This window comes from Balaenoptera physalus (genome assembly GCF_965194825.1).
Source record: "Balaenoptera physalus genome assembly, chromosome: 20".
Classification (NCBI taxonomy): Eukaryota; Metazoa; Chordata; class Mammalia; order Artiodactyla; family Balaenopteridae; genus Balaenoptera; species Balaenoptera physalus.
In genome coordinates, this window is record NC_138901.1 from 7,013,628 (window position 1) to 7,036,140 (window position 22,513).

Consider the following 22,513-nt stretch of genomic DNA (forward strand, 5'->3'; position numbering starts at 1 on the left):
GAGAGCACGTTGTCAGTTTTTCACGGTTGTTTCTTCCTGAGTCTTCCAGAGGCTCTCCCTCAAGTGCTGGGGACCCCTCCCTTTATGTTACGACACTTTCATAGGACTCATATTGGTTCTTCCCTTGAACACACGTTCTAACCACACTCCAAAAGCAAAGTCAGTGGCTTTTTCTAAGATGCCCATGTTTTCACTTGTCTGAATCCCTGGATCTTCAGCTGGATGGCTGGGTGCCAGTTCAATGTTTCACAGCCTGGGGGGAGGGAGCGAATGGTACTCGTTTTGTGCATTGAAGTCCTTCTGGCAGAACTACTGCTGAACATCAGATTATGTTATGACTAAAGCAGCTCTAAGTGGAACATGCCTTGCCCCTCAATTACAGTTTACCTTCGGCCTAGCCCCTGCCCTACAAATTAGGGGTGATGGTGCCCCAGGCTTCCTTTGCTTATGTCCTTTAAGACTACATTACTTTCTTGAGCGTTATCAGCAACTGTTGATCTTCTCCAGTAAATTCTGGAATCTCTGGCGGAAGTGTCACAAAATTGTTGGCCTGGGCACATTACCCTTCCCCTGGTAGGTTTTTTTTTTTTTTTGGTCTTCATTGCTGTGCATGGACTTTCTCTAGTTATGGTAAGTGGGGGCTACTCTTTGTTGTGGTGCGCAGGCAGTGGCTTCCCTTGTTGCAGAGCACGGGCTCTAGGCGTGTGGGCTCAGTAGTTATGGCTCGCGGGCTCTAGAGCGCAGGCTCAGTAGTTGTAGTGCATGGGCTTTGTTGCTCCGCGGCATGTGGGATCTTCCCGGACCAGGGTTCAAACCCGTGTCCCCTGCATTGGCAGGTGGATTTCTAACCACTGCACCATCAGGGAAGCCCCTCAGTAGGTTTTTCCTATAGGATTTAAGCCATATCAAGCCAGATGCCTTTGCTTAGATCACTTTCTTACCAAGAAACTTCCCAGGTTATCTCATTTAATTCTCATTACAATCGTGATGTTTGTAAATGAGAAAAGGAAAGTCCCGAGATGGTAAACGATTCGTCTAGAACCAGCAACTAAATGGCCAAGGGCAGGCATAAGCAATAGGCATACCAGGTCCTCTGACTTCAAAGGCAATAGAACTTTTCCCACCACCTCATCTTACTTTAAACCACCTACACTTCCTGGCATTGCTCAGGAGTCCTGCTAACTACAATCAATACTAGGATTTTTTTTTAATGAAACGATGGAATTAAAATAATTTCCTGTGTTCATATACAAAGCTATAACAGGTTTTAACTTTGTGACAAAATTTCTTTTTATACCACATTTATACTGAAGAGCTGAAGCACAGGAAAGTAGATCCCTGCTGCTACTCACCCTGCTGTTACATCTGCATGTGACTTACTGATGGACACGTAGAAGGAAGCACTCCCTAGGAATCAGTGGTTTGAAAGCAAAGAGAAAGTTCAAGGCAATCAGTAGATAATGATTCCTCTTTACCATATTCCAGTGAAACACACTGTCATTGACCCTACTGTTATTTGTTAAGATTTCAGCAGCCCTGGGGGCTCAGTAATTGGCTCCTACACGCCCTCACCATTAGGCAACAGCACACACCTATGGGCATACCTTTCCATTTTAACAAAAACTCCGCTCCCAGTGAGGTAACTCCAGAGTTTAACTATCTCAACCACAAAGGAGCAGACACACACAGCACTACATAATTATTTTTAATGTCCAGAGTTTATAATTCAAGGGCCAGAGCTTTCTCCCAGACTCAAGTTTATAATTGCTCAATTGGCTGGTGAGGCCAGTAAGGATACTTCTTCTTATCTAATTTGGTGTCTGGGAAGACTTCATTCAAGTCCTCAACGGTCATCTGATCAAATGGAATTATGTTCTTCATCTTCTCCAGCTAGAAAAAAGACAGGAACTGTGTTAAGATAAATAGGGCTGCAGAGATGCAAAAAAGAATCCGAGGCAGGTTACCCCCACTAGGTGAAAGATGTGTGGCCGTGAAAGAGAGGAAATATAGGCAAAGGCCAAGGCTCATCCTTACCTCTTTCTCGTATTCCTCAATCCTGGTCTTAGAGAGAGACAGAAACTCAGCACAAATTTTCACCTTTTAAGAGAAGGGAGAAATTCTGTTTACAGAAATGTAATCATACAGTATGTACTCCTTTGCTGGTTTCTTTCACTCACATAATTATTTTGAGGTTCATCCATGTTATTGCGTTTATTAATAGTTCATTCCTTTTCATCGATCCTTTAAAGTCACTCCACCTTAACCTTACTAGGAAGAAACAGAACTGTCAGGAATTAAGAGAATTTTAGAATAAATAAGAGCCTCAAATACTTACATCTTTTTTTTCTTCAGCATCCACCTGGGCAGTATATTTATCCTCTGGCACAGGAACCTTCAGGGCGTTAAACTACAGAACAGTGACAGTGAGTTGTCGTTAATATAACCAAGAGCCCCCAAAAAGGGCTCAAAGCTGCTAATCATAATAGAGCATATAAAAACACATTCTCCATTGGGGGAGGAAACCAGCATGCATCTAGGGCGTCGTAGTGGAAAGAGTACTAGACTACCAATGGAAGCTCGAGGTTCTTCTCTGCCCCGTCACTAACTAACTGGAGACCTTGGACAATTCTTTATTACAGTGAGCTTCAGTTTCTTCACTTGATAAAGAGAGTTGGACTTGATGACCTCAAAGAACCCTGCAGTTCTAAAGAAATTCTGATTTTTTTTTTTAAGAATTCTGCATTTTATTGCACTCAAATAACACTGAACAGAAGACGTTTACATTATTTTTAGAAAATCCATTGATGTTGCCCAGCTTGGCATATACTTGTAAAAGACAAGGCTCATTCATTGAGATATTTGGAATTGGAAAGTATTTGAAGTTGACCACAGCATAATGAATCCTCAATGTCCAGAGTTCTAGAGATGATTATATACAAAAATCCAGCAAAATTTACTTTACACATTTATCAGTTCTATGTCACTCCTAAGTTTCCCTAAAAAAATATGGCTTTATAAAAAGTAGTGTTCTAGGACTTCCCTGGTGGCGCAGTGGTTAAGAATCCGCCTGCCAATGCAGGGGACATGGGTTCGATCCCTGGTCCGGAAAGATCCCACATGCCACAGAGCAACTAAGCCGGTGCACCACAACTAATGAGCCTGCGCTCTAGAGCCCGTGAGCCACAACTACTGAGCCCACATGCCACAACTACTAAAGCCTCCACGCCTAGAGCCCTTGCTCCGCCAACAAGAGAAGCCACCGCAATGAGAAGCCCGCACACTGCAACAAAGAGTAGCCCCCACTTGCCGCAACTAGAGAAAGCCCGCGTGCAGCAGCAGAGACCCAACGCAGCGAAAAAAAAAAAAAAAAAAAAAAGTAGTGTTCTATAATTCACAATACAAAGTAAGAGCTTTATTAGATTTTGAGTAGCAACTCTGTATCACCCAGATCACAGCTTTAGAAAATTATTGTTTTTTTACTAATGTGTTACTTTGGGTTTCACTACACTATGGTTCAGCATTACTTACTACAGTGTAACAATGCTCTCTAATGATAAATATATAAAATCTCTTTGATTTTAATCTTTTTTAAAAAATTTATTTATTATTATTATTTTTTTTGGGCTGCACCACACGGCATGCAGGATCTTACTTCCCTGACCAGGGATTGAACCTGTGTCCCCTGCAGTGGAAGTACAAAGTCTGAACCACTGGACCTCCAGGGAAGTCCCCTGATTTCTCTTTTAAAAGAAACCGTAGTGGACTGGCGTAAATCATGTTCGCATCATGGAGACGGAGGAGATGGTCTCCTTCGAAGACAGCTTAGTGTTGCGGCCCCAGCACTTAGCACTGCACCTGGCACAGAGTGGGCCCTCAATAAGCAACCACCGAATCAACAAACAAACTTTGGATGTTGAAATTTAACATCAGAAGAGGATAGGTGAGCAAGAGATCACAGCTACAAGGGACAGTAAAAAAGACAGCAGAGAAAAGAGGAAAACAGTAAAAGGGTAGAAAAAAAAATGTTACGTTTGTTCTAAAAGGAGACAGGTGGGGAGCTAAGAAGGAACTCAGAGTTGGGCAGAAACGTCCAACTCGAGAGCCCTCTGGCTCCCGGGTTAAGGCTCTGCCATACTGTTTCCTTGGATAAGAAACCTGCTGCATGAAGAGACCCTGAAGTCTCTGCACCTATTTACCATTTAAATCTATCATCACAAGACCTTTGGCCACACCCATCTCTCCTGAGCCTCCTTTGGATTCTGGGTGTTAATTCCACCCCTCTTTCCTCCCTGTCATCCTGCACGTGTAATTGTCCACCGTCCTGCTCCCCAAGTAGGACGTGTTACAAGACCAGAGCTTTAGCTGCCTGAAGTCTCACCTTCTTCTCGAAGTCATCCACCAAGCCAGCCTTTGCCACACTGGCCTTGTAGTAAGCCCAGTCGATGGCAGGTGGCTTCTCAGGCAGAGCGGCCAACCTGATCACGTAGAAAAGCAAAAGTTAAGATTGTTCCATGAGCAACAAAAAATTCACACAGCAATTTCCCTGTTCCTTATTCCTATGGCCTGGGGCTACCATCACACTCTTCCCTTGGAGGGAGATCAAAGGAATGCAAAAAAATTACTTGCATTTGGAAAATGCATGGATTTCTTTATACTTTCTGCCGGAAGAACATCAAAACTTCATGTGCAATTCCAAAGTACATTTTGTTTCCACATTAAGTGACAGGTTAAGATACTCCCTCTCAGCAAGGTACTGACCTGGAGGTGAGGATCTCATTCCAGGATTTCAGGGAGTTAGCAACAGCCTTCTGGTTGCGGGGTATGATCTCCCCAAAAGCTACCCAGTCAATGGCTTTTAGAGCAAGTTTCCGTCCAGCCATCTAGAGATCCTAAAGAAAATAAAACTGGTCAGATCAAAACAGGGCTCTTGGAGAGAATCGTCTGAAGGGCATCTTAGAAATAGTCAAGTATTTAAGAAATAGATCAGCATCATATGAGTGGGTATATCTGTCAACTAAAGGAATTAGGATCACTAAATCAGAAGAGGAGGACAATTTACCTTTTCAAATTCAAGGTGTGCAACCTGGCATATAAATATATTCTCTCCCCGCTAGATGGTCCTCCCTCTATTACTCAACTCCTAACTTATCAAAGCCCAGTTCTCTAGTGTTTGCACTCCATGTACCTTTGGAAATACTGCTAATGCAGTAGTCATGCATTACATAAAATAATTTAAATGCATTTCCACTCAGTTTGCGTTTTATTCACTGATTCTCCAGTGCACAGAACCTGACACATACCCCCATTTCAACAAGGCTTAGTTAAATAGGGCAGATTCTCGACCAAACTTTCCTCATCTGAAAAATGGGGATAATAGCCCTGCTTACCTAAGAAGGCTGTTAAAAATATCAGATGTTAATTGTGCACATCAATTTGCTCTACAATCTTATACAAACTTAAGGGGCTCTCTACCCCCTCCCTGTTAGATTAGTAATACACCTGCACCTTCCTATTCATGTCTGATGATCCCTTGCAGTGTTAGCACATACCCTGAGTATACTAGCAATACGCTTAAAAGAGGTATTCAATACATGTGTGAATGTGAGAGAAGATGGAAAGTGATTACAGCCATTCTTTTTTTAAACCAGGATAGAATATGGGAAAATAGTCAACTTAAACTAAATAAGATCAATGTCAAACATTAGGAAAAAAACTGAAATGTCAAAGGTCTTTGCAAGCTATGGGGTGGATCACAAGGAAGACAGAAGAAATCTTCCCCAGGATCTCAAGACACTTGTCCAACACCTGCCGCTTCCTTTCACTCTCAGGATAGCTTATGTCTCCTGGAGTGGAAGTGAGGGGCAGGTGACCTTTAAATACACCAGAGAAATAAGTGCCCTTACAGAGACTTTTCCAAGCACAGAAGATAGGCTTTATAAATGGACTGTTGTCTTTTATTTACTGCTGAATCCCCAGCGCCTAGAACAGATGTTGCACACAGGAGGTGCTCAGTGAATATTTGCTGAATCGGTAAATGAACCCTGCACTTGAGAAGCTCTGAAAGCTCCACAAGCTCGAATGCTGAAACCTTCAGCCTGCTGGGTGTCACTCAGCAAGCTAAAACTATCTCCCGGCAACGTTTCCGCAGCCTCCAAACCGGACTACTGAACTCGGCCAGGCTGGGGTCGGGCTGGACGAGACAAGGTTAGTGGAAGCGCCTAAGTCAGAGGCGGCGGGGTCACAGACTGGCCCCTGCGACCTCGCGCTCGGGGGAGGGGAAAGGAAGGGAGAGCGGAGCAGCAGCTACAGCCGGGACACTCTGCCAGCGGGGAAACCGCAGGGTCCGGCGTCCTCGGTAGGGGCGCGACAAGGGTCGGGCCGAGGTTTGCAGGCGGCAGAGCAGAGGAACCCGCTGGGGTCGGACCCAAAGCCCCAAATCCCACTCACCTTCACCGACCCCGGAGGCCCACAGTCCACAGCACCTAGGAACGGAAGTAGGTCACCGGAAAGCCTCCCCTCAGCCAGCCCCAAAGCCAAGGAGGCGGGCCCTATTTATCAGATCAGCCAATGGCGATGGGCGCTGGTTCCGGAAGTCCCGTCCCCGAAGGCGGGCGCCTAGCCTCTACTGCCAGGGTCCCCGGGAGCTGGTTGGGGGCGCTCCCGTCCCTCTCCGCCGGCCCCTCCCCCGCCGATGGGCCGGCCCGGCTCTCCCTGCCAAGAGATGGGCCGGCCCGGCGGCGCGCGGGCAGCGGCGGCGGCGGCGGCGGCCCAAGATGGCGGAGCTGCAACTGGACCCGGCGATGGCGGGGCTGGGAGGGGGTGGTGGGAGTGGGCTGGGCGACGGGGGCGGCCCGGGTCGCGGGCCCCCCAGCCCTCGCCCTGCTGGCCCCACACCCCGCGGGCACGGCCGCCAGCCCACCGCCGCAGCGCAGCCGCTGGAGCCGGGTCCCGGACCTCCCGAGCGGGCAGGGGGCGGTGGCGCCGCCCGCTGGGTCCGGCTGAACGTGGGCGGCACCTACTTCGTGACCACCAGGCAGACCCTAGGCCGGGAGCCCAAGTCTTTTCTCTGCCGCCTCTGCTGCCAGGAGGACCCGGAGCTGGACTCGGACAAGGTGTGCCCCGCCCTCGGGCGCGCCCCCGGCCTTCGGACCCCCTCGTTCCTCCTAGGCTTGTCCCCCGATTCCTGCAACACGCTTCTCACTGGCGGGCACCTCGGGCCGGGACCCCCTCCTCCTCCTCTTTCCCCGCCAGGCTAACCCCCGGGGCTATTCTCCCCCATCCTCAGGCGCACGCGGGCTTTCTCTCTGACGCCACCCTTCGTTCTCAGCGGCTCCTTCCCCATACTGTGCCCACCTTCACCCACGAGAACCCACTCCACACCCCTTCTCCGTATTCCTCTCTGCACCTCTCATCCCAGCCCCTCAGGTCTGCATGCGTTTTCCCCGGGCTCCTCGTCAGCCCCTCACCGCCTGTGCCAGATGCATCCAGAACTGGGTCAGGGTGAGCTAAGGCATCTTTGTAGCTTTCTCAGACTTCCTCTCGGACCCCTCTGCCAAGTTGGGTGAAAGCCTGGGTCTGATGATGGCTTCGACAGCTGCAGGAAGTGCTTCTCATGATATCACACTTCTTTCCTGTGGTCCTGGTCCCTGAGCTCCTATCTGGTAACTGTCATTGTTTTAGGTCGATATTTGAGATCAGATACGTTCCTTGGAAAGAGGTTGTCATTTGCCAGTGCAAACCTAAGCTGACCCGTTAAGACCAGAGAAAATGAAACCCAAAGAGTGCTGTTGGGCAAGATGCATGGCTGCTAAGCAGAGAGTTGAGAGGTGACAAGACGCCTAACCCGTTTTCAGTTTGAGCTGTTGTCTGAGTTGTTTTTTTAACTTTACACGTTCATCTTTTAGTTTCCGACTTAAAAGCATTGATCATTGCTTACAGCGCCTTATATCCCATAGAGCACTTAGCTGTTACCTTGCAACAGAGCTAGGGTTGGGTAAACATTGGTTGATTTCATTTATTCATTTCCTGCCTCTCCTGTAATAAATCTCAGATTGAAGGAAACCTGTCCTGCCCTAACTTTAAAGAGTTTCCAAAACCTTGCTTATTCTAAAGGAATTATTTGATCTACCCTAAATTTTCCTTGTTGCAGTAGAAGCCAGTTTCTTCTTGTTCCCTTTACTGTAAAGATGAGTAGGATTAAAACTGCTCAGAGCCAAGTCCTGGCTGTGCCAAGCTTCCTGTGGGCACAGATCTGGAGTGTGTGAGTTACAGCTGCCAATGCAGACTCCCACTGTTGTTGGCCCTGAGCTCTGGAGCATTGCCAACTGAACAGAGGTTTTCTTAGAATTAGGAATGTGATTCAGGGACAATAGAGACGTCAGAGTGTCCATCTCAAGCAAAAATTTAGATCATGCAACTATGGCATTTTCTTCCTCCGTTTCTTTACAACAAGTATCCCAAAGGAAGAATGTTGGTAATTGTGTCAGAGTAAAAATTTTAGAAGTTCAAGTTAACGCCTAGATGATGAATATGAGTGTACATCTGTAACACCCTCCCTGAAATGATCTTGAAGTACAAGATACATAAAGCTAGGCTTCTTGCCAATAGTTTGTGATAAATATCTAGCAAAACTTGCCCTCTCACTCATGAATTGTGACAGAGAGGTGGAAACCCTGCCCTGACTTAATCTGAAAGCTCCACAATGATACCCTTATGTTTGGTTGGCAGGACGAGACAGGGGCCTATCTGATTGACAGGGACCCTACCTACTTTGGTCCTATCCTGAACTACCTCCGCCATGGGAAGCTCATCATTACGAAGGAGTTGGCAGAAGAAGGTAAGAACGATGTTTGCGTTGGGCGTTTTCAAAGTTCAGGTCAAATCTTTAAAGCTGTTTCACAGATTTGAACATTTTTTTCCACAGATTTTATTTTATTTTATTTTTTTCTGGCCACGCCATGCGGCATGTGGGATCTTAGTTCCCCAACCAGGGATTGAACCCCTGCCCCCTGAATTGGGAGCGAGAGGTCTTAACCACTGGACCGCCAGGGAAGTCCTGAGATTTGAATTTTGAGGTTTTCATCAGGCTCATGTGCAGTAGATAGTGTAGGAAAGCTTTACGAAAATAAATAGGGAGCCTCCAATTACCTAGTCTCGTCTGAGAGGGTCTTGAAGGAGCCCCTTTCGGTTCGCTTCAGCCTCCTTCGGGAGAAGGAAGCTATGTAGCTCAGCTTTGGAGATAGCTTTGGAGTTTTTTCTGAACCTGCAGAATTGTCAGGACCCCTTTTTACATTTACTTATTACTAGCAGTGAATGTCCACAGCCTGAAGCAACAAATCTCTCACATTTAGCTATTCATACTTTCAATTTTAGTTTGAACTTGCAACTGTAAAAAAAAAATAATAATAAAGGCTTGGCCTCATTTCTTTTAAGACTGGTCTCATGCTTCCTTGTAAATTTTTGCATCTGACCTAATTCATTCTCCAACCCGTTGTCAGGTGCATCGTTATTTGACTCATCTTTTTGGTTTGTAGAGCATTTGGACTGTAAGTGGGTCTAGAAATCTTTCTAAAAGGCTGTCTTGGGGGTGGGATAGGGAGGGTGGGAGGGAGACGGAAGAAGGAGGAGATATGGGGATATGTGTATATGTATAGCTGATTCACTGTTATAAAGCAGAAACTAACACACCATTGTAAAGCAATTATACTCCAATAAAGATGTTAAAAAATAAAAAAAAATTAAAAAAGGCTCTCTTGGTCTCACTGAGGCATTCAGTTGAAGGCTGGGGCCTGTCCCTAGAGCCAGGGCACCCTGACCTGGGAGCTTTAGCTCTGCGTGAGAAAGCTGTAATGGCCGTGCTAATTAATGAAGTGGCTGCAGAACACTGCTGTTAAAACCAGTCAAAAGAGGAATCACTCTCCCTTTTTTTTTTTTAAATGCCCCCTCCCTTTTTATTTCCTTAACATTTCAAATGCATACAAAGTAATGGGAATAGTGCGGTAAATTCCACCCACCATCCAGCTTTAGCAATTACCAACTCATGGGTACTCTTGTTTCTTGAAAAGAGGAATCTGAAGCATCTTTTCTAATGCCTTAAAAAGATTCATATTGAAATAATTTCAAATGTAGAGAAAAGGGCAAGAATAGTGCAAAGAACTCCGTTTACCCAGATTCACCAATTTTTAACATTTTTTGGTCATATTTGCGTTACAATTCATTCTCTGTTTCCTCCTCCCCGCTCTTTTTCCTCTCCCTCTTCTAGTTTTTATTTCAGAACTATTTGAGACTAGGTTACAGACTTCACCCCTTAATGCTGCAGTGTGTATTTCTCAAGAACAGGACATTCTCTCACATAACCACAATACAGTTATCAAATTCAGGAAACTTAATATTGATAAACACCTTAACTATAGCTTATATTCTAATTTTATCAGTTGTTCCATTAATGGTATTCATAGCAAATTTTTTTCCTGGTGCAGGATCACACATCCCATTTAGTTATCCTGCCTCAGGCCTTTGATTTTGTTTAGCATGGGATTCTTTTTTTTGGATTGAACCCAGGGCCATGGCAGTGAAAGCTCCGAGTCCTAACCACTGGACCACCAGGGAAGTCCCATGCATGGGATTCTTTCAATGACTGCCTTTTATATTGTTCAAATAATAAGCATCTTGTTAAGTTTGGTCCACATAAATTTACACACACATACACACAGACCTTTGGTCATTTTTAGGACAAACTGGGTAGAAATTGCAAGCTCAAGAGTTGTCCAATGGGACTAGTTCCAGGAACTAAGTGACATATGGTAAAGGTGTCCTGCAGCTAACGGGCAGGTGCAGGGAGAGCAGGGGAAGGTGCCAGGTGGGAAACTGCAGGGGTGAAACGGAGTAAACAGAGCACTGTTGACTCACTGCCGTTGGGGAAAAGGTCACGGGTGCACACCACACAGCAAAGAAACATTTACCAGGCTGAAGGAGATAGACTAGACTTGCATTTGAAAGATGGAGTTCTTAGCAAGCTCATGAACTCCAGCCTCTTCCTGCCGTCTTCTGGGGAATTGACACACATCTAACTACAGTTTGGTCCTTCTAGGTGTGCTGGAGGAAGCGGAGTTTTACAACATTGCATCTCTCGTGCGACTGGTTAAGGAAAGGATACGGGACAACGAGAACAGAACTTCACAGGTAATGGGTTTTGAACTCTTAAGGGGAAAATACCCCAAGTGGCTCTCTTTGTCCATGTGTCTGGGTGTGATTTGAAACGGATGATGTGCTGCTTGGCCAGAGCCCTGCCTTTCCCCATAGAGCCGGAGGTCTCTGTGCGGAACACTGTCCGTCTGCCAGACAGACAGCGTGTACTCTGCCAGACTTGTTCAGAACAAGGAAACAGAGGGGAAGAAATCACAAAGAAGACAAAACAGCCCCGTGTCCCCTTAGAAGAGCAGGAGGTTGTGGCTGCTCTCCATTTGGCAGTGGGAGAAGCCACTGCACTTGAGGTTCAAAGCCTGTTCTTTCCGGCAGAGTATCTGTCTCCCTTCTTGTCCACGTGGAGGCCAAACAAGGTCTTGCTTCCTTCCGCCTGTTGGCTTCTGTTTATTAGGACCGGCCTTCAGCCTGTTACCATGTCACATCCAGCTCCTGACAGCCTCTTGAAACCAGTCATGGCGTAGACTTTGCAAGTGGTTTGTGAATCATGCTTCTAAGAAAATAATATCAAGCTTCTCTTTTTATTATGAAGTCTGAATTTTTATGTTAACTTAGTAGATATGGTAACAAAAATCAAACAGAATTTGCCACATAGTTTGAGAACGGAAGGCAGTGAGGCACTCTCACCTCATTTCATGTCGCATCACCCATCATGTGTCTTAAGTAAGTGGCCACAATAGCTTCTGTTAGGCCCTGGGGACCCCAACTGATAGGAGAAGGTCCACGCCTTCAAGAAGCTTAAAGTCTAGCAAGAAACACAGACACTCCCTTTCATGTATTTAGGCTCTATTTTAAGAGAGTTTAGCTGCAGTAACGGGGCAGAGTTGGACTCCAGCATGACTTGCCTCTTACCCCATCAGATACCGGTGGTGGTCGCTTTCTTGAGATCTAATCTATTGCAATATAGAATTTTCCTTGAAATAAGAAGGCAGTATGTTCCTTTTCAAAAGTAAAAAAATAGTTCCTTGCTCTTTCTTTGTTAGACTTCATATATCAAAATTTTTCTGGCTCTAAATGGAATTATCTGGATGAATAGCGGACACCTATGATAAAAAATGAACTCTTTTATACATTTTATCTCCAGCACTTTGCAAAGGTGGAAAGAAGGGCTTATTCATTTAGTTCTCTTACATCTGCCCAATGGCTGAAAGGCTCCTTTTTAATGTTCAAAGGTGAACTTGTAGTTGGTTTGCAGATTGCCATATGAAATATGATCTAGTGTCACCAATCTTTCTGCCATCTCATAGTATATTTACATGGCATCTTTCACTATTATAGATACTTAATAGATCAGACATTCTGAGAATATTGCCTCATCCTCAGTTTTCCACATTCCAAAAAAACCCCTTTGATTGCTTAATATAAATATTGATGGTACCATAGAGTATGTCATTTGAAACCATTCGAATCGTGGCCCCTGAACACTCTCAGTTCTTTGCCATTAGCAAATTCCTTGAGAGCATCGTTAGATGCTCATCTATTTGATGACAGCAGTTAATTAGTTCTCTAGATTCTGAGGCTTGTGGATTTATACCCAGTTGGAAGCTTTTTTATTCTAGGAATGTCAAGACCCTTTTGATGTTAATTGATCTTTCCATCTGTCCTCTTTATTTAGTGGAACTCTGGGCAATGGATTTGATGTTGTTCAATGACGTCCCCTTTTGCATTTGTCCCACGTGGCTCTAAGGCTGAGCGTGGATTTCTGTGGCTGTCCCTTCAAACACGTTATCTCCTTTAACTTGTCTGCATTGAAAGGAGACACACATGGCAGGCAATAGGGCGAAGCCCAAGATGTGGGGGACCTACTCTGCCTTTTCTCAGTGACATCACATCTCTTTTAGTGGCTGCCACCATTCTATTACTCTGCTCTCCCTGGTAGTATTTTTTGCTAGGTGATTAATCTTGGTGCATTTGAGAGCACCAATGGTTTACTTTGGAAGAGAAGAAGAAAAAAGAGGCAGTACAGATATCTTAAATACCTGGGACTTTGACAGCTGTGACCACTCTCAGGTCTTTTGGATGCTCTACATCTTATAAAACATCTGGTTGTTTCCGAAATGCACGGCTAGAGTAATTGAAATTGTCGGAAGATTTGTCCTATATTTTACATGGAAGAAAATTTTTTTTACCTTAGCACCTTGTTTAATGGTAGCTGTACCTCATGTAGAAGGACAAAGTGTACAAGAAAGATTGTAGTGTTGTCAGGCCGACCTGGGCTCAAGTCCCAGCCCTACCTCCAATCCGCTTAATCACTGTACAGCTCGGGCAAGATACTGCGCTGCGAACACCAGTGTCCCACGTGTAGAAGGAAGCCAACGCCTGCCTTCCAGGACTGCAGTGAAGACTAGAAGAGAAGGGTGTAACACTTGGGGCTTGTAGCGCTCGGTGATCAGTAGCTGCTTTTATTTATCCAGTATTCCCCAAGTTGTTCTAAAACTAATTTTCCAGGTAGCTGAAGCCAGCTTGTCCTTTTGAAAAAGTGTTAAGTTTTCATCATTCTTAAGGAAACAGTCCATATTTCCTTAAAATCCGATTGAACATAACTGACCCCTCTCTCCATGACCAGGAGTCATTGTTATGAACCTGGCTTGCTGTTTGTGCCTTATGCCCTCTGGGATGGGCAGTGAGTGTGCAGCTTTGCACCCAACACGGAATGGTCCCAGATTGCTAAATACCGAGTCCTCCTGTGCGCCTGTGATTGTCCTTCTGGGAACTGGAACTTCCATCTGGCGAGCTTGCCTCCCTGCAGCCACCCTGGCTCTCTCGTGACTGGGCGTCTCGTCCCCCTTGGGCCAGATCACAAGTGTCAGTGAAGTGTAGGGGCCTTAGTGCTACGGCTCTGGGGCATCCATTTCCGTTGCTCTGCCTTTTGGCTTTAGGTTCTAACTTATGTTCTAGAGAGTTGAGTCTGGCCAGCAAATGGCCTTTCTCTGAATTTTTGACACCAACTGGGTGACCAACAGTTCAATCCTGTCCTTACCCTGACCACCCAGAGTCAGCGTCAGACTCCACGGGTCTCAGACACCAGTCGTAAGTCTGGGTCGCTAGCCGCCTGCACTCTGTCTGGCTTGGCGACAAATTCGGGGGCTCCCACAATGCCCCCTTCATGTTCAGTAATTTACTAGACTATCTCGTGGAACTCAGGAAATGCTCTACTTACTATAGTTTATTATGAAGGATACAAATGAACAGCCAGATGAAGAGATCCATGGGGTGAAGTCCTAAAGGGTCCTGAGCACAGGAGCCTCTTTCCCCGTGTAGTCAGCACGCGCCACCCCCCCAACTGCGCAACACACGGGTGTGTTTGCCAACCTGGAAGCTCCCTGAACCCCATCGCTTAGGGGTTTTTCAGGATGTTCCATTTGGTAGGGAAGGTTGATTATATCATTGGCCTTTGGTAATTGAACTCAATCTCTAGTCCCTCCCCCTTCCCCCAGGGTCACAGGATGGGGCTGAAAGTTCTAATCCTCTAACTCCCTCAGTCTTTCTGGTGACCAGCTCATTAGCATACAAAAGACACTCCCCCCGTGTGTGTTTGTTTGTTTGTTTGTTTTGGCTGCCACGCGCGGATCTTTGTTGCAACATAAGGGATCTTTTAGTTGCGGCATGCGGACTCTTAGTTGTGGCATGCATGTGGGATCTAGTTCCCCGACCAGAGATTGAACCCGGGCCCCCTATATTGGGAGCGAGAGGTCTTACCCACTGGACCACGAGGGAAGTCCCCAAAAGACACTTCTGTCACTCAGGAGTTTCCAGAGGTTTTAGGAGGTATGTGCCAGGAACCAGGAACAAAGACCAAATATTTGTTTTTTATTATACGCATATCTATAACAGGAATGTTACCATGTAACACTGAAACACTTCCAGGTAGCTTCAGCAGAGGGTAGAATAGCTTGAACATGTGTACGTTATGGGGTCCCTATTTAATGTATTATTCCCATATATAAGGTATCATTCTGAATAAACCAAGATATGGTCTGCATTTTCAGCATGTATGTCAGCTATAGTGACTGAAGAAGAAAATGTGGCTTTCTTTTTTTTTTTTTTGGCTTTCTTGTCCAGAGCAGTTTTACTCTTATTTTCTACTTTGGGAAATAGATGAAGTCTTCAGTTTATCAGCATGGTCACTCACATAATTCATCCCTCCAGAGTTCAGGATTATTTTATTTTATTCATGTTCTTCGACCCCTTATTTTCTTTCTTGGGTAAGTTTTTATTGAAAAACTACAGTGCTGCTTGCAAAGGGGATAGTGGGTGGCCGCCAAGAAAAAAATTCCAAGCAAACTCCTTTCCAGTCTTTATTTTTTTGGAGAGCCTCACCGAGGCAGCTGCAAACTGCTGTGCCCTTGAAACCGGTCCTCAGAGTCTGTGTGTGGTTGTCACAGGGCCCCGTGAAGCACGTGTACAGAGTCCTGCAGTGCCAAGAAGAGGAGCTCACGCAGATGGTGTCCACTATGTCTGACGGTTGGAAATTCGAACAGGTAATGTTTCTTACGTGGGAGCAGCCCTGTATCTCAGCCTCGGAGCCAGTCGCTGTCTGTAGCCAGTTAATCACCCTGGGAGTCGGGTGGGGGCCAGGTGTGATCCTGTTCCAAAACGGAGAAGGAGCCACTCCGCGTGGATTCTTTGCGCGGTAGGACGTGATGAGTTGGGGAGAACTGAGGATAGGCTTGTGTCTCCCAGCTTCATATGCAGAGTTTCCGCGTGGTTCTCCCCAGAGAGAGCCAGCCAGCTTGTTTAGGCTTGCAAGTGCCTCTCTGGGCTTTTTTCCCTCAGAGGGATTCCTTTCAAAAGTGCTGTGTTTATAAAGCAGAAACTAACACACCATTGTAAAGCAATTATACTCCAATAAAGATGTTTAAAAAAAAGAAAGTGCTTTGTTGACACATTCTAGAATAAGTAGCTAAAGAAGACTAGGGTTTAGCAAAAACCCTCCCTTTGCTTATCCCAGGATCAGATCTTCATCATTCCGAGTATGTGCGCCATCCACCATGCACGGCGTAGTGAACAGCTGTGATGTGAAGGGATCAGACATCAAGGAGGGTGGCCAGGTCCTTTCCATTCACTCTGTGGGTTTCTGTTCTTTAGCTTTGTGCTTGTGACCGAGGCATCAAAACAGTGTCTGAGAGCCAGGATTTTACTGCTTTCTTCCATTAGATGGCAGAATTGTTCATCTGTTGTCTTCAAAACACAGGGAGGCTGAGCATGAATAGAGTGACTGTGTTATAAATTCAGTGAATCCTGCCTGTTTTTAGGTAGAGTTTAAGAGGTGAGCTGAGCTGTCACCATAAGCTTACCTTCTTAAATAAGAGTTACCCTATGTGTTAACAGTATTATGTTATAGATCAAACACACAGGTGTCTCTGTCTTCAGAGCCAATGCTGGATGATTCCTCACACTTAGCTTCCACTGCAGAATCAGTGCTACCTGCATGTGTCAGCCTAGTTCTTGTTCAGGTGTTCTTGTTCAAAATGCCACCATACTTCCACTCCAGAAGTATTTTTTCCCTGCTATAAAGTTTCAAAGACAAAGGATATTATAACAACTTTTTTTTTTTTTAATATAAATTTATTTATTTATTTTTGGCTGTGTTGGGTCTTCGTTGCTGCACCCGGGCTTTCTTTAGTTTCGGCGAGCGGGGGCTACTCTCCATTGTGGCTCACAGGCTCTAGAGCGCAGGCTCAGTAGTTGTGGCGCACGGGCTTAGTTGCTCCGTGGCACGTGGGATCTTCCCGGACCCGGGCTCGAACCCGTGTCCGCTGCCTTGGAAGGTGGATCCTTAACCACTGTGCCACCAGGGAAGCCCCTATAACAACTTTTTAAAACTATTCTTTGTGAAACTAATGAATAATTTATCCTGTTTTTTCTCATCTTATTGATGTGCTGTGGGAGGACCAAGTCTGCTCCCTTTGACTCCATTACACGGAGGAGGAAGTTAAGGCCCAGGAAGGCTGAGGTGTCTGCAGCCCGGTCATACAGCAAGTCAGTCATGGTCTCTCGACTTGAAGCCTTGCGGACTTGCCAGGATGACCACACCCTCGGGCTCAGCTTCTCCCTCTCTGCATGTGTATTTCCTGTTTAGACTAGAGCCTGAGTTCAGTTCACCAAAAAGGTTAGAAGTTCCAGCAGCATTTGGCTTAGAGTAGCTCTCCAGTGACTCGCGTGGTGCTTTCCAGAGCCTCCCGAGCGCCAGTCTCCTGTCTAGGACTTCTGCTTAAAGGTGAGCCAGCTCCGTGTAGGTGTTTTGGCTGAAGCAAGTGTCCGTTTTCATTCACAGAAGCATTCTAGTTCCCCTCAGTGTTTGCTAGAAGGAATAATGTGACCGTATCAATCCTGGCTGCTGCCTTTGGCACTGTTTCAAGTGCTTGGGTGAGGGGACAGTGGCAGAACTCACACTTTTCTTTGGGGAAGCCTGGTGAACAGCTGAAATCCAGTTATCCCCTGGGGCCTTGATAGACCCAGAGAATTCTTCATCCTTTGAGAAGCAAAACAACAAAAGTTGAGTGAGGAGGAGGGTTTGATTTGTGTGGCACTTAAATATTTTAAGGTCACTATTTGTATGTTCACCATATTCTTGTTTTATCAGCTAATCAGCATCGGATCTTCCTATAACTATGGAAATGAGGATCAGGCAGAATTCCTCTGTGTTGTCTCCAGAGAATTAAATAATTCTACCAATGGCATTGTCATTGAGCCGAGCGAGAAGGCAAAGGTAAGTCGCTTCACCCCACTTTCGTCTCTGACTCTTTGCTCCCAGCCCCTGCGCAGGCCTTGCCTGAACTGTTGCTCACGGGTTCTTCCCTTTCCTTCTCAAGCCAGCTTTGCATTTCCCCTTCATTTTGGCCTTTTGACTGTTGTAATTTTTTTTTTTTTTTTGGCTGTGTTGGGTCTTTGTTGCTGCACGCGGGCTTTCTCTAGTCGCGGCAAGTGGGGGCTACTCTTTGTTGCAGTGTGCGGGCTTCTCATTGCGGTGACTTCTCTTGTTGCGGAGCACGGGCTCTAGGCGCACGGGCTTCAGTAGTTGTGGCTTGCGGGCCCTAGAGCACAGGCTTAGTAGTTGTAGCGCACGGGCTTAGTTGCTCTGTGGCATGTGGGATCTTCCTGGACCAGGGAACGAACCTGTGTCCCCTGCATTGGCAGGCGGATTCTTATCCACTGCGCCACCAGGGGAGCCCCTGACTGTTGTAAATTAAATCAGGATTTTTGGAGCAGTGACAGAGGCTTTTAGTTAGGACACGTGAACCAAAATAGGGTAGTCTTTTCCCAGCCTCTGTCAAATCAATGAAAAAGAAAAGCTATGGCCATTAATTACTATAAGGTGAGAATTCTGAAACTCAAAATTGGAAAGTATTTTACCTTTATATTTTGAAACTGTTCTCTCTCTCTCTCTCTTTCTCTGCCATCTCAAGAGAAAAGGTGTTTGGTTACCTTTGTGATTCCCCCCGCCCCCTGACGCCCTGAAGTTACTTGAAAATGGTTGCACACTGTTATCTTTTTTCCTCCACTGTGCCCCCTCGTACACAGACACACATACATGCTTCTAAATCATCAATATGTGGTGAGCCCGGACCGTGTCCTTTCTCACAGGGGAAGTGGTCCAACAGCACATAAACTTAGGCCTGACCGTGTTCAGCAAAAGTCTTTTACAACTGCAGTGCTTCAGGGGCGGTTGCCTGGCTTCCTGGGGTAACAGGGATTGTGGTGCTGCTCCGCGGGGTCCAGTGGAAAGCGGCTCCGGGTCTCTTTCTCTTCCCTCGGCGGTCTGGTAAGCAACCGCCGCCCAAAAGCAGTCTGCATCCAGCCTCCAAGCCTCAGCCCTCTCCCCCACCTTCCCCTTCCAGATTCTTCAGGAGAGAGGATCTCGGATGTAAAGTCCGGAGTCCTAACCGACGAGAGAGCAACCCAGCAGAGCACCTCTGTGAAGTTAAATCTTGCTCCTGTACAGTAACCGAGCTACTGCAAAGCAAAGCTGAGCCTGGCCCCCCGGTGGAGAAGTGTTCTGGTCAAAACCAAAGGAACCCCAGCCCCACCCACAGGAGCCGGAAGACAGAGGCCGCTTCCGGCTGCAGAATACCTTTTCAGTACCTGCTTCTGTTTTCTTAGCCAGTGTTATAACAAATCTTTACAAGAGCAGCTGGGCCGAGTTCCCAGCTGGAGCTGATCTAGGGCTAGGGGGAGGGGAAGAGGAAGGCCTAGGTCTTTGCACATATGCTGTGCTTCAAGGAAGCTGGAGCAAACGAAGAGGTTTTTCCCTGTGCTGTGCCATGTTTCCACCTGAGTGGGCCATGTTGGACGTTGGCAGCCGCTTTGTAACACCATCTTTCCCCGCCCATGCACCCCAAAATAATGCAGCAGATGCAAAGGGTTCTAGCTTCAGGCTGTTGAACTGAGGTTTGGATAGAGTTGCCAGAGTACCCCACATTCCTATGAACAAAGCCTCTTGGAGGAGGGGGAGGATAGGGTGTCCTTGGTTGTGGTTGGAGACTGGGGATCGCAGCTCTGGATTCGGGGCACCCAGCTACTACCATGTTCAGCTTTGCCTCGTTTGTCTCCAGCAGCCTGGACCCCCCAGATAGCTTGCTTTCTCCCCAAGAAGAGGTTTGAGGCAGGCGGCATCCTGCGCCGAATGAGACAGACAGACTGATGGGCGCTTTAGGTAGTTGGTGTAACTGCTTCTGCTGCCTTTTCTTGCCCTCCGTTGGCCCATCTTCCTTCCCTGACTTTTTAAACTGGGGCTGAGGGTAAAGGGACTTTGGACCCTCGATGGCTTGGGGTGGGGAACGGCTGTTTTCTTTGAAAGTTGCCAAATGTGTTATGTTGTAGTATCCAAAAGTGGTATCATTTTTGTGATCGTCTCTTGGAAATGCCTTGACCAAAAGTGCGATATTTGTGTCTCTTCTTGGTTTCTGACCTGGGCGGCGTCAGTGAGCCCCCCCCCCACCATCCCCCATAGTGTGTGTGCATTTGCTGGGCAGTCGGAGGACTCCGCCATCTCTGACCTAGCCCTCACCACCACTCCTTTCTGTGGAGCGCCAAGGCATCAAGGATCAAACGCTGTTGGACCCAGAGGAGGAAAGCCCTCCTTTGGGCTGTGCCCTCAGAGCTCGTAACTGGACTCTCTAAGCTTTTGAGTCTCGATGAGCAGTCACGGAACACAAAGGGGCCAGAGGATCCTGACTTTTCCCCGGGTGACTTTCTTAGGGTGGCAGATGGTCTGGAGGAGGGGGAGGTGCCCGTGGGGAATGCTCCATCCATAAAAGCCCCCTCAAGCCCAAGGCTCCTGGGCACCTTCAAAGCTGAGGTTCTCTCTGCTCCACAGCTCAGCTGCTTACTGCGTGGGTCTGGGGTCATGGTGTTTTGGAAATGACTATCGACTATGCCAAATGTCTTCTGAGCCTGTGACCTGCCCTTGCCCAGGTGGCCTAACTCTTCTCCAGGATTCGCACGTTGCCCTCACGTGTCTGTGTAGAGTAGGGTAGAAGTGTGTATCCAGGGCGTCTGCTGACACGCCGTGTCTGCGCACCAACGTGAACGTGCACGTCAGCACCTCGGAAGTCTGGCCCGAGCCCAGGATTTTTACAGTTGTAAAATGTTAGAGGAACTTCTACCTACAATAAAAACAGTCACCCCTTCAGAAAGGTGACAGATGTCCATCCTGTCATCTTTCAGGGAAAAAAAAAAAAAGATTTTGAGTGAGTCAAGGAAAAGCTGCCCCCAGTAGGACAGAACTATGGGCGGGGTGCTCTTCGGCCGATTTGAATGAGAGCCGTGTCAGACTGAAAGGAGGGAAAGCAGCTGCATCTGGGGCCTCGTGCCCAGTCAGATTTGCTTTCTGGGGCTCACCTGATGATCAGCCTCTGGTCCCAAGCCAGCGAGAAGGAGCGAGGAGGCGTGGGCCAGCCCCTCAGGATGCATTGTTTCCTTCATCATGCTTCTCAGAGGTCCACCGTGGAGCCTGCGAAAAGACTGCTGAGCCCCTTGCTAAGTGATCTGAGGAACTAGAGGGCTGCCTTTCACCAAGTTTCCCTCCTGCCGGCAACCCCACGACAATTTCAGTTGTTCCAATGCTCCAGGAATCCGAGAGAGATTCGTTTCTTAAGGTTTCTGGAAAAGTATTTTACCCAAGCCCTTTATGAACCTAGTTGGTGTTTTTTTCTTGAAAGCCTTCTCCCTCCGGGAGAGTAACTTCAGGCAGAGGTCTGGCCATTGGCTGGGGGGTATCACATGACCAGTGACCCACGCTCTCCAGCTGCCCAGGGCTGCCACGTGGGGAGTGTCTCCCTGCTTCCTTCCCTGCCCAGGTCCGAGGCCGTGGGTGATGCAGGCCAGACCCAGGGAGCAGCCTGGCATCTCCTGAGTGACGACCCCAGAAGCCCGCTTCCATCTTCTCCTCAGAACCTGTTCCTCTTTCTTGGCAGTGAGGCAGTGCCCAACCTCCTCTAGAGTAACTTAGTTTCTGCACAATTTTAACTGATCTCAGGGGTGTCCGTGAGGTGCAGAGGAGGAAGGGACAGAGATGCTGAGGGAGTAGGGCTGAGAAGTCACCCACACCCTCCAGCATGGCCTTTGAGCCAGGCCTTAGGGACCATGCCTGTCACTTGTGGGTGCCCTTTGTTACCATTTGTGTGTTTGAATAAAGTCTGAAATGCCGTGACCCTTTTTTTCTGTCTCTGGTCAATAAAGACATGAAACAAACTTCTGAATCTTGAAACCTTTGGTGTATGTTTTCCAATACTGCGAGCGCCCGGGTTCCTGCTGTCACTCACTATTGATGATTCTCAGGCTGTCCTCAGGAGATGAATTTCACTGCACCTTTTTCTAGCAGGGCTTCTTACAAAGCCCTGATTTCTCCTGCTGCTAAAACTGCCTGAGAGGGTGTTGGGCCTTCTTCCTCCTGGCTTTCATTTTACTGCATCTGAAAGGACCCAGAGAGGGCCCAGAAACAGAAGGTGGGGACAGATGGGCTTCCCACCAGAGAGCCGGAAAGAGACAGGGGGAGGGGTATGAGGTGGTTTTTAAGGGAAAAAAGTCTTTCTGGAAGAGAATAAGTGACTGGGTGCCCATCTTCTCTGCAAGGAAGAGGAGGAGTAAGAAACGTGAGGTGAGAATCAAGCCACCAACAAGTTAAGTATTGATCCCTAAGGCGTCAGGCGGGGTGTGGGATCCTCAAAAGGCGTTAGGTCGTCCCTCCTATGGGGTGCTTACAGTTGGGGAGGTGGCATGTACACAGGAAGGTACTGAGCAAGGTGTGTGGCTGTAACAGCTCCGACGGGAGGCCACAGCCGTCGTTAACAGGTGGTGGAGAAAGGAG

The 22,513-nt window shown here is 47.2% G+C and overlaps 2 protein-coding genes across 4 annotated transcripts; one reads left to right on the forward strand and one right to left on the reverse strand.

The window, feature by feature from the left end:
• Positions 1-1,692: 1,692 nt before the first annotated feature.
• Positions 1,693-7,489, reverse strand: ATP5PD (ATP synthase peripheral stalk subunit d). 2 transcript variants are annotated; one of them, XM_082440905.1, is made up of 6 exons: positions 7,467-7,489; positions 4,759-4,889; positions 4,379-4,475; positions 2,336-2,407; positions 2,035-2,097; positions 1,693-1,890 (listed from the first exon to the last, which is right to left on the reverse strand). In XM_082440905.1, the coding sequence occupies exons 2-6, from the start codon at positions 4,878-4,880 to the stop codon at positions 1,759-1,761; spliced, it is 486 nt and encodes a 161-aa protein (XP_082297031.1). In that variant the 5' UTR covers positions 4,881-4,889; positions 7,467-7,489; the 3' UTR covers positions 1,693-1,758. The 2 variants fall into 2 exon arrangements, with proteins under 2 accessions (XP_082297031.1, XP_082297030.1); XM_082440904.1 differs by lacking the exon at positions 7,467-7,489 and adding an exon at positions 6,448-6,566.
• On the forward strand, positions 6,626-21,905 carry KCTD2 (potassium channel tetramerization domain containing 2). 2 transcript variants are annotated; one of them, XR_014257397.1, is made up of 6 exons: positions 6,626-7,112; positions 8,728-8,836; positions 11,090-11,181; positions 15,588-15,683; positions 17,285-17,422; positions 17,789-17,898. XR_014257397.1 is itself a non-coding variant. In XM_082440899.1 (6 exons), exons 1-6 carry the CDS (start codon positions 6,774-6,776, stop codon positions 19,071-19,073), a joined length of 792 nt encoding a protein of 263 aa, XP_082297025.1. In that variant the 5' UTR covers positions 6,626-6,773; the 3' UTR covers positions 19,074-21,905. The 2 variants fall into 2 exon arrangements, 1 of the variants encoding a protein (XP_082297025.1); XM_082440899.1 differs by lacking the exon at positions 17,285-17,422 and adding an exon at positions 19,044-21,905 and having other exon boundaries at positions 17,789-17,914.
• The last annotated feature ends 608 nt before the right edge of the window (positions 21,906-22,513 follow it).

Coding starts and splice junctions, on each gene's coding strand:
- ATP5PD (XM_082440905.1), bottom strand. CDS start 4,880: ATGGCTGGACGGAAACTTGCTCTAAAAGCCATTGACTGGGTAGCTTTT. Junction 2,098..2,335: donor ATGCTGAAGAAAAAAAAGAT/GTAAGTATTTGA, acceptor TTCTCTTAAAAG/GTGAAAATTTGTGCTGAGTT. Junction 1,891..2,034: donor TTGAGGAATACGAGAAAGAG/GTAAGGATGAGC, acceptor TCTTTTTTCTAG/CTGGAGAAGATGAAGAACAT.
- KCTD2 (XM_082440899.1), top strand. CDS start 6,774: ATGGCGGAGCTGCAACTGGACCCGGCGATGGCGGGGCTGGGAGGGGGT. Junction 7,113..8,727: donor CGGAGCTGGACTCGGACAAG/GTGTGCCCCGCC, acceptor TTTGGTTGGCAG/GACGAGACAGGGGCCTATCT. Junction 17,915..19,043: donor AGCCGAGCGAGAAGGCAAAG/GTAAGTCGCTTC, acceptor TTCCCCTTCCAG/ATTCTTCAGGAGAGAGGATC.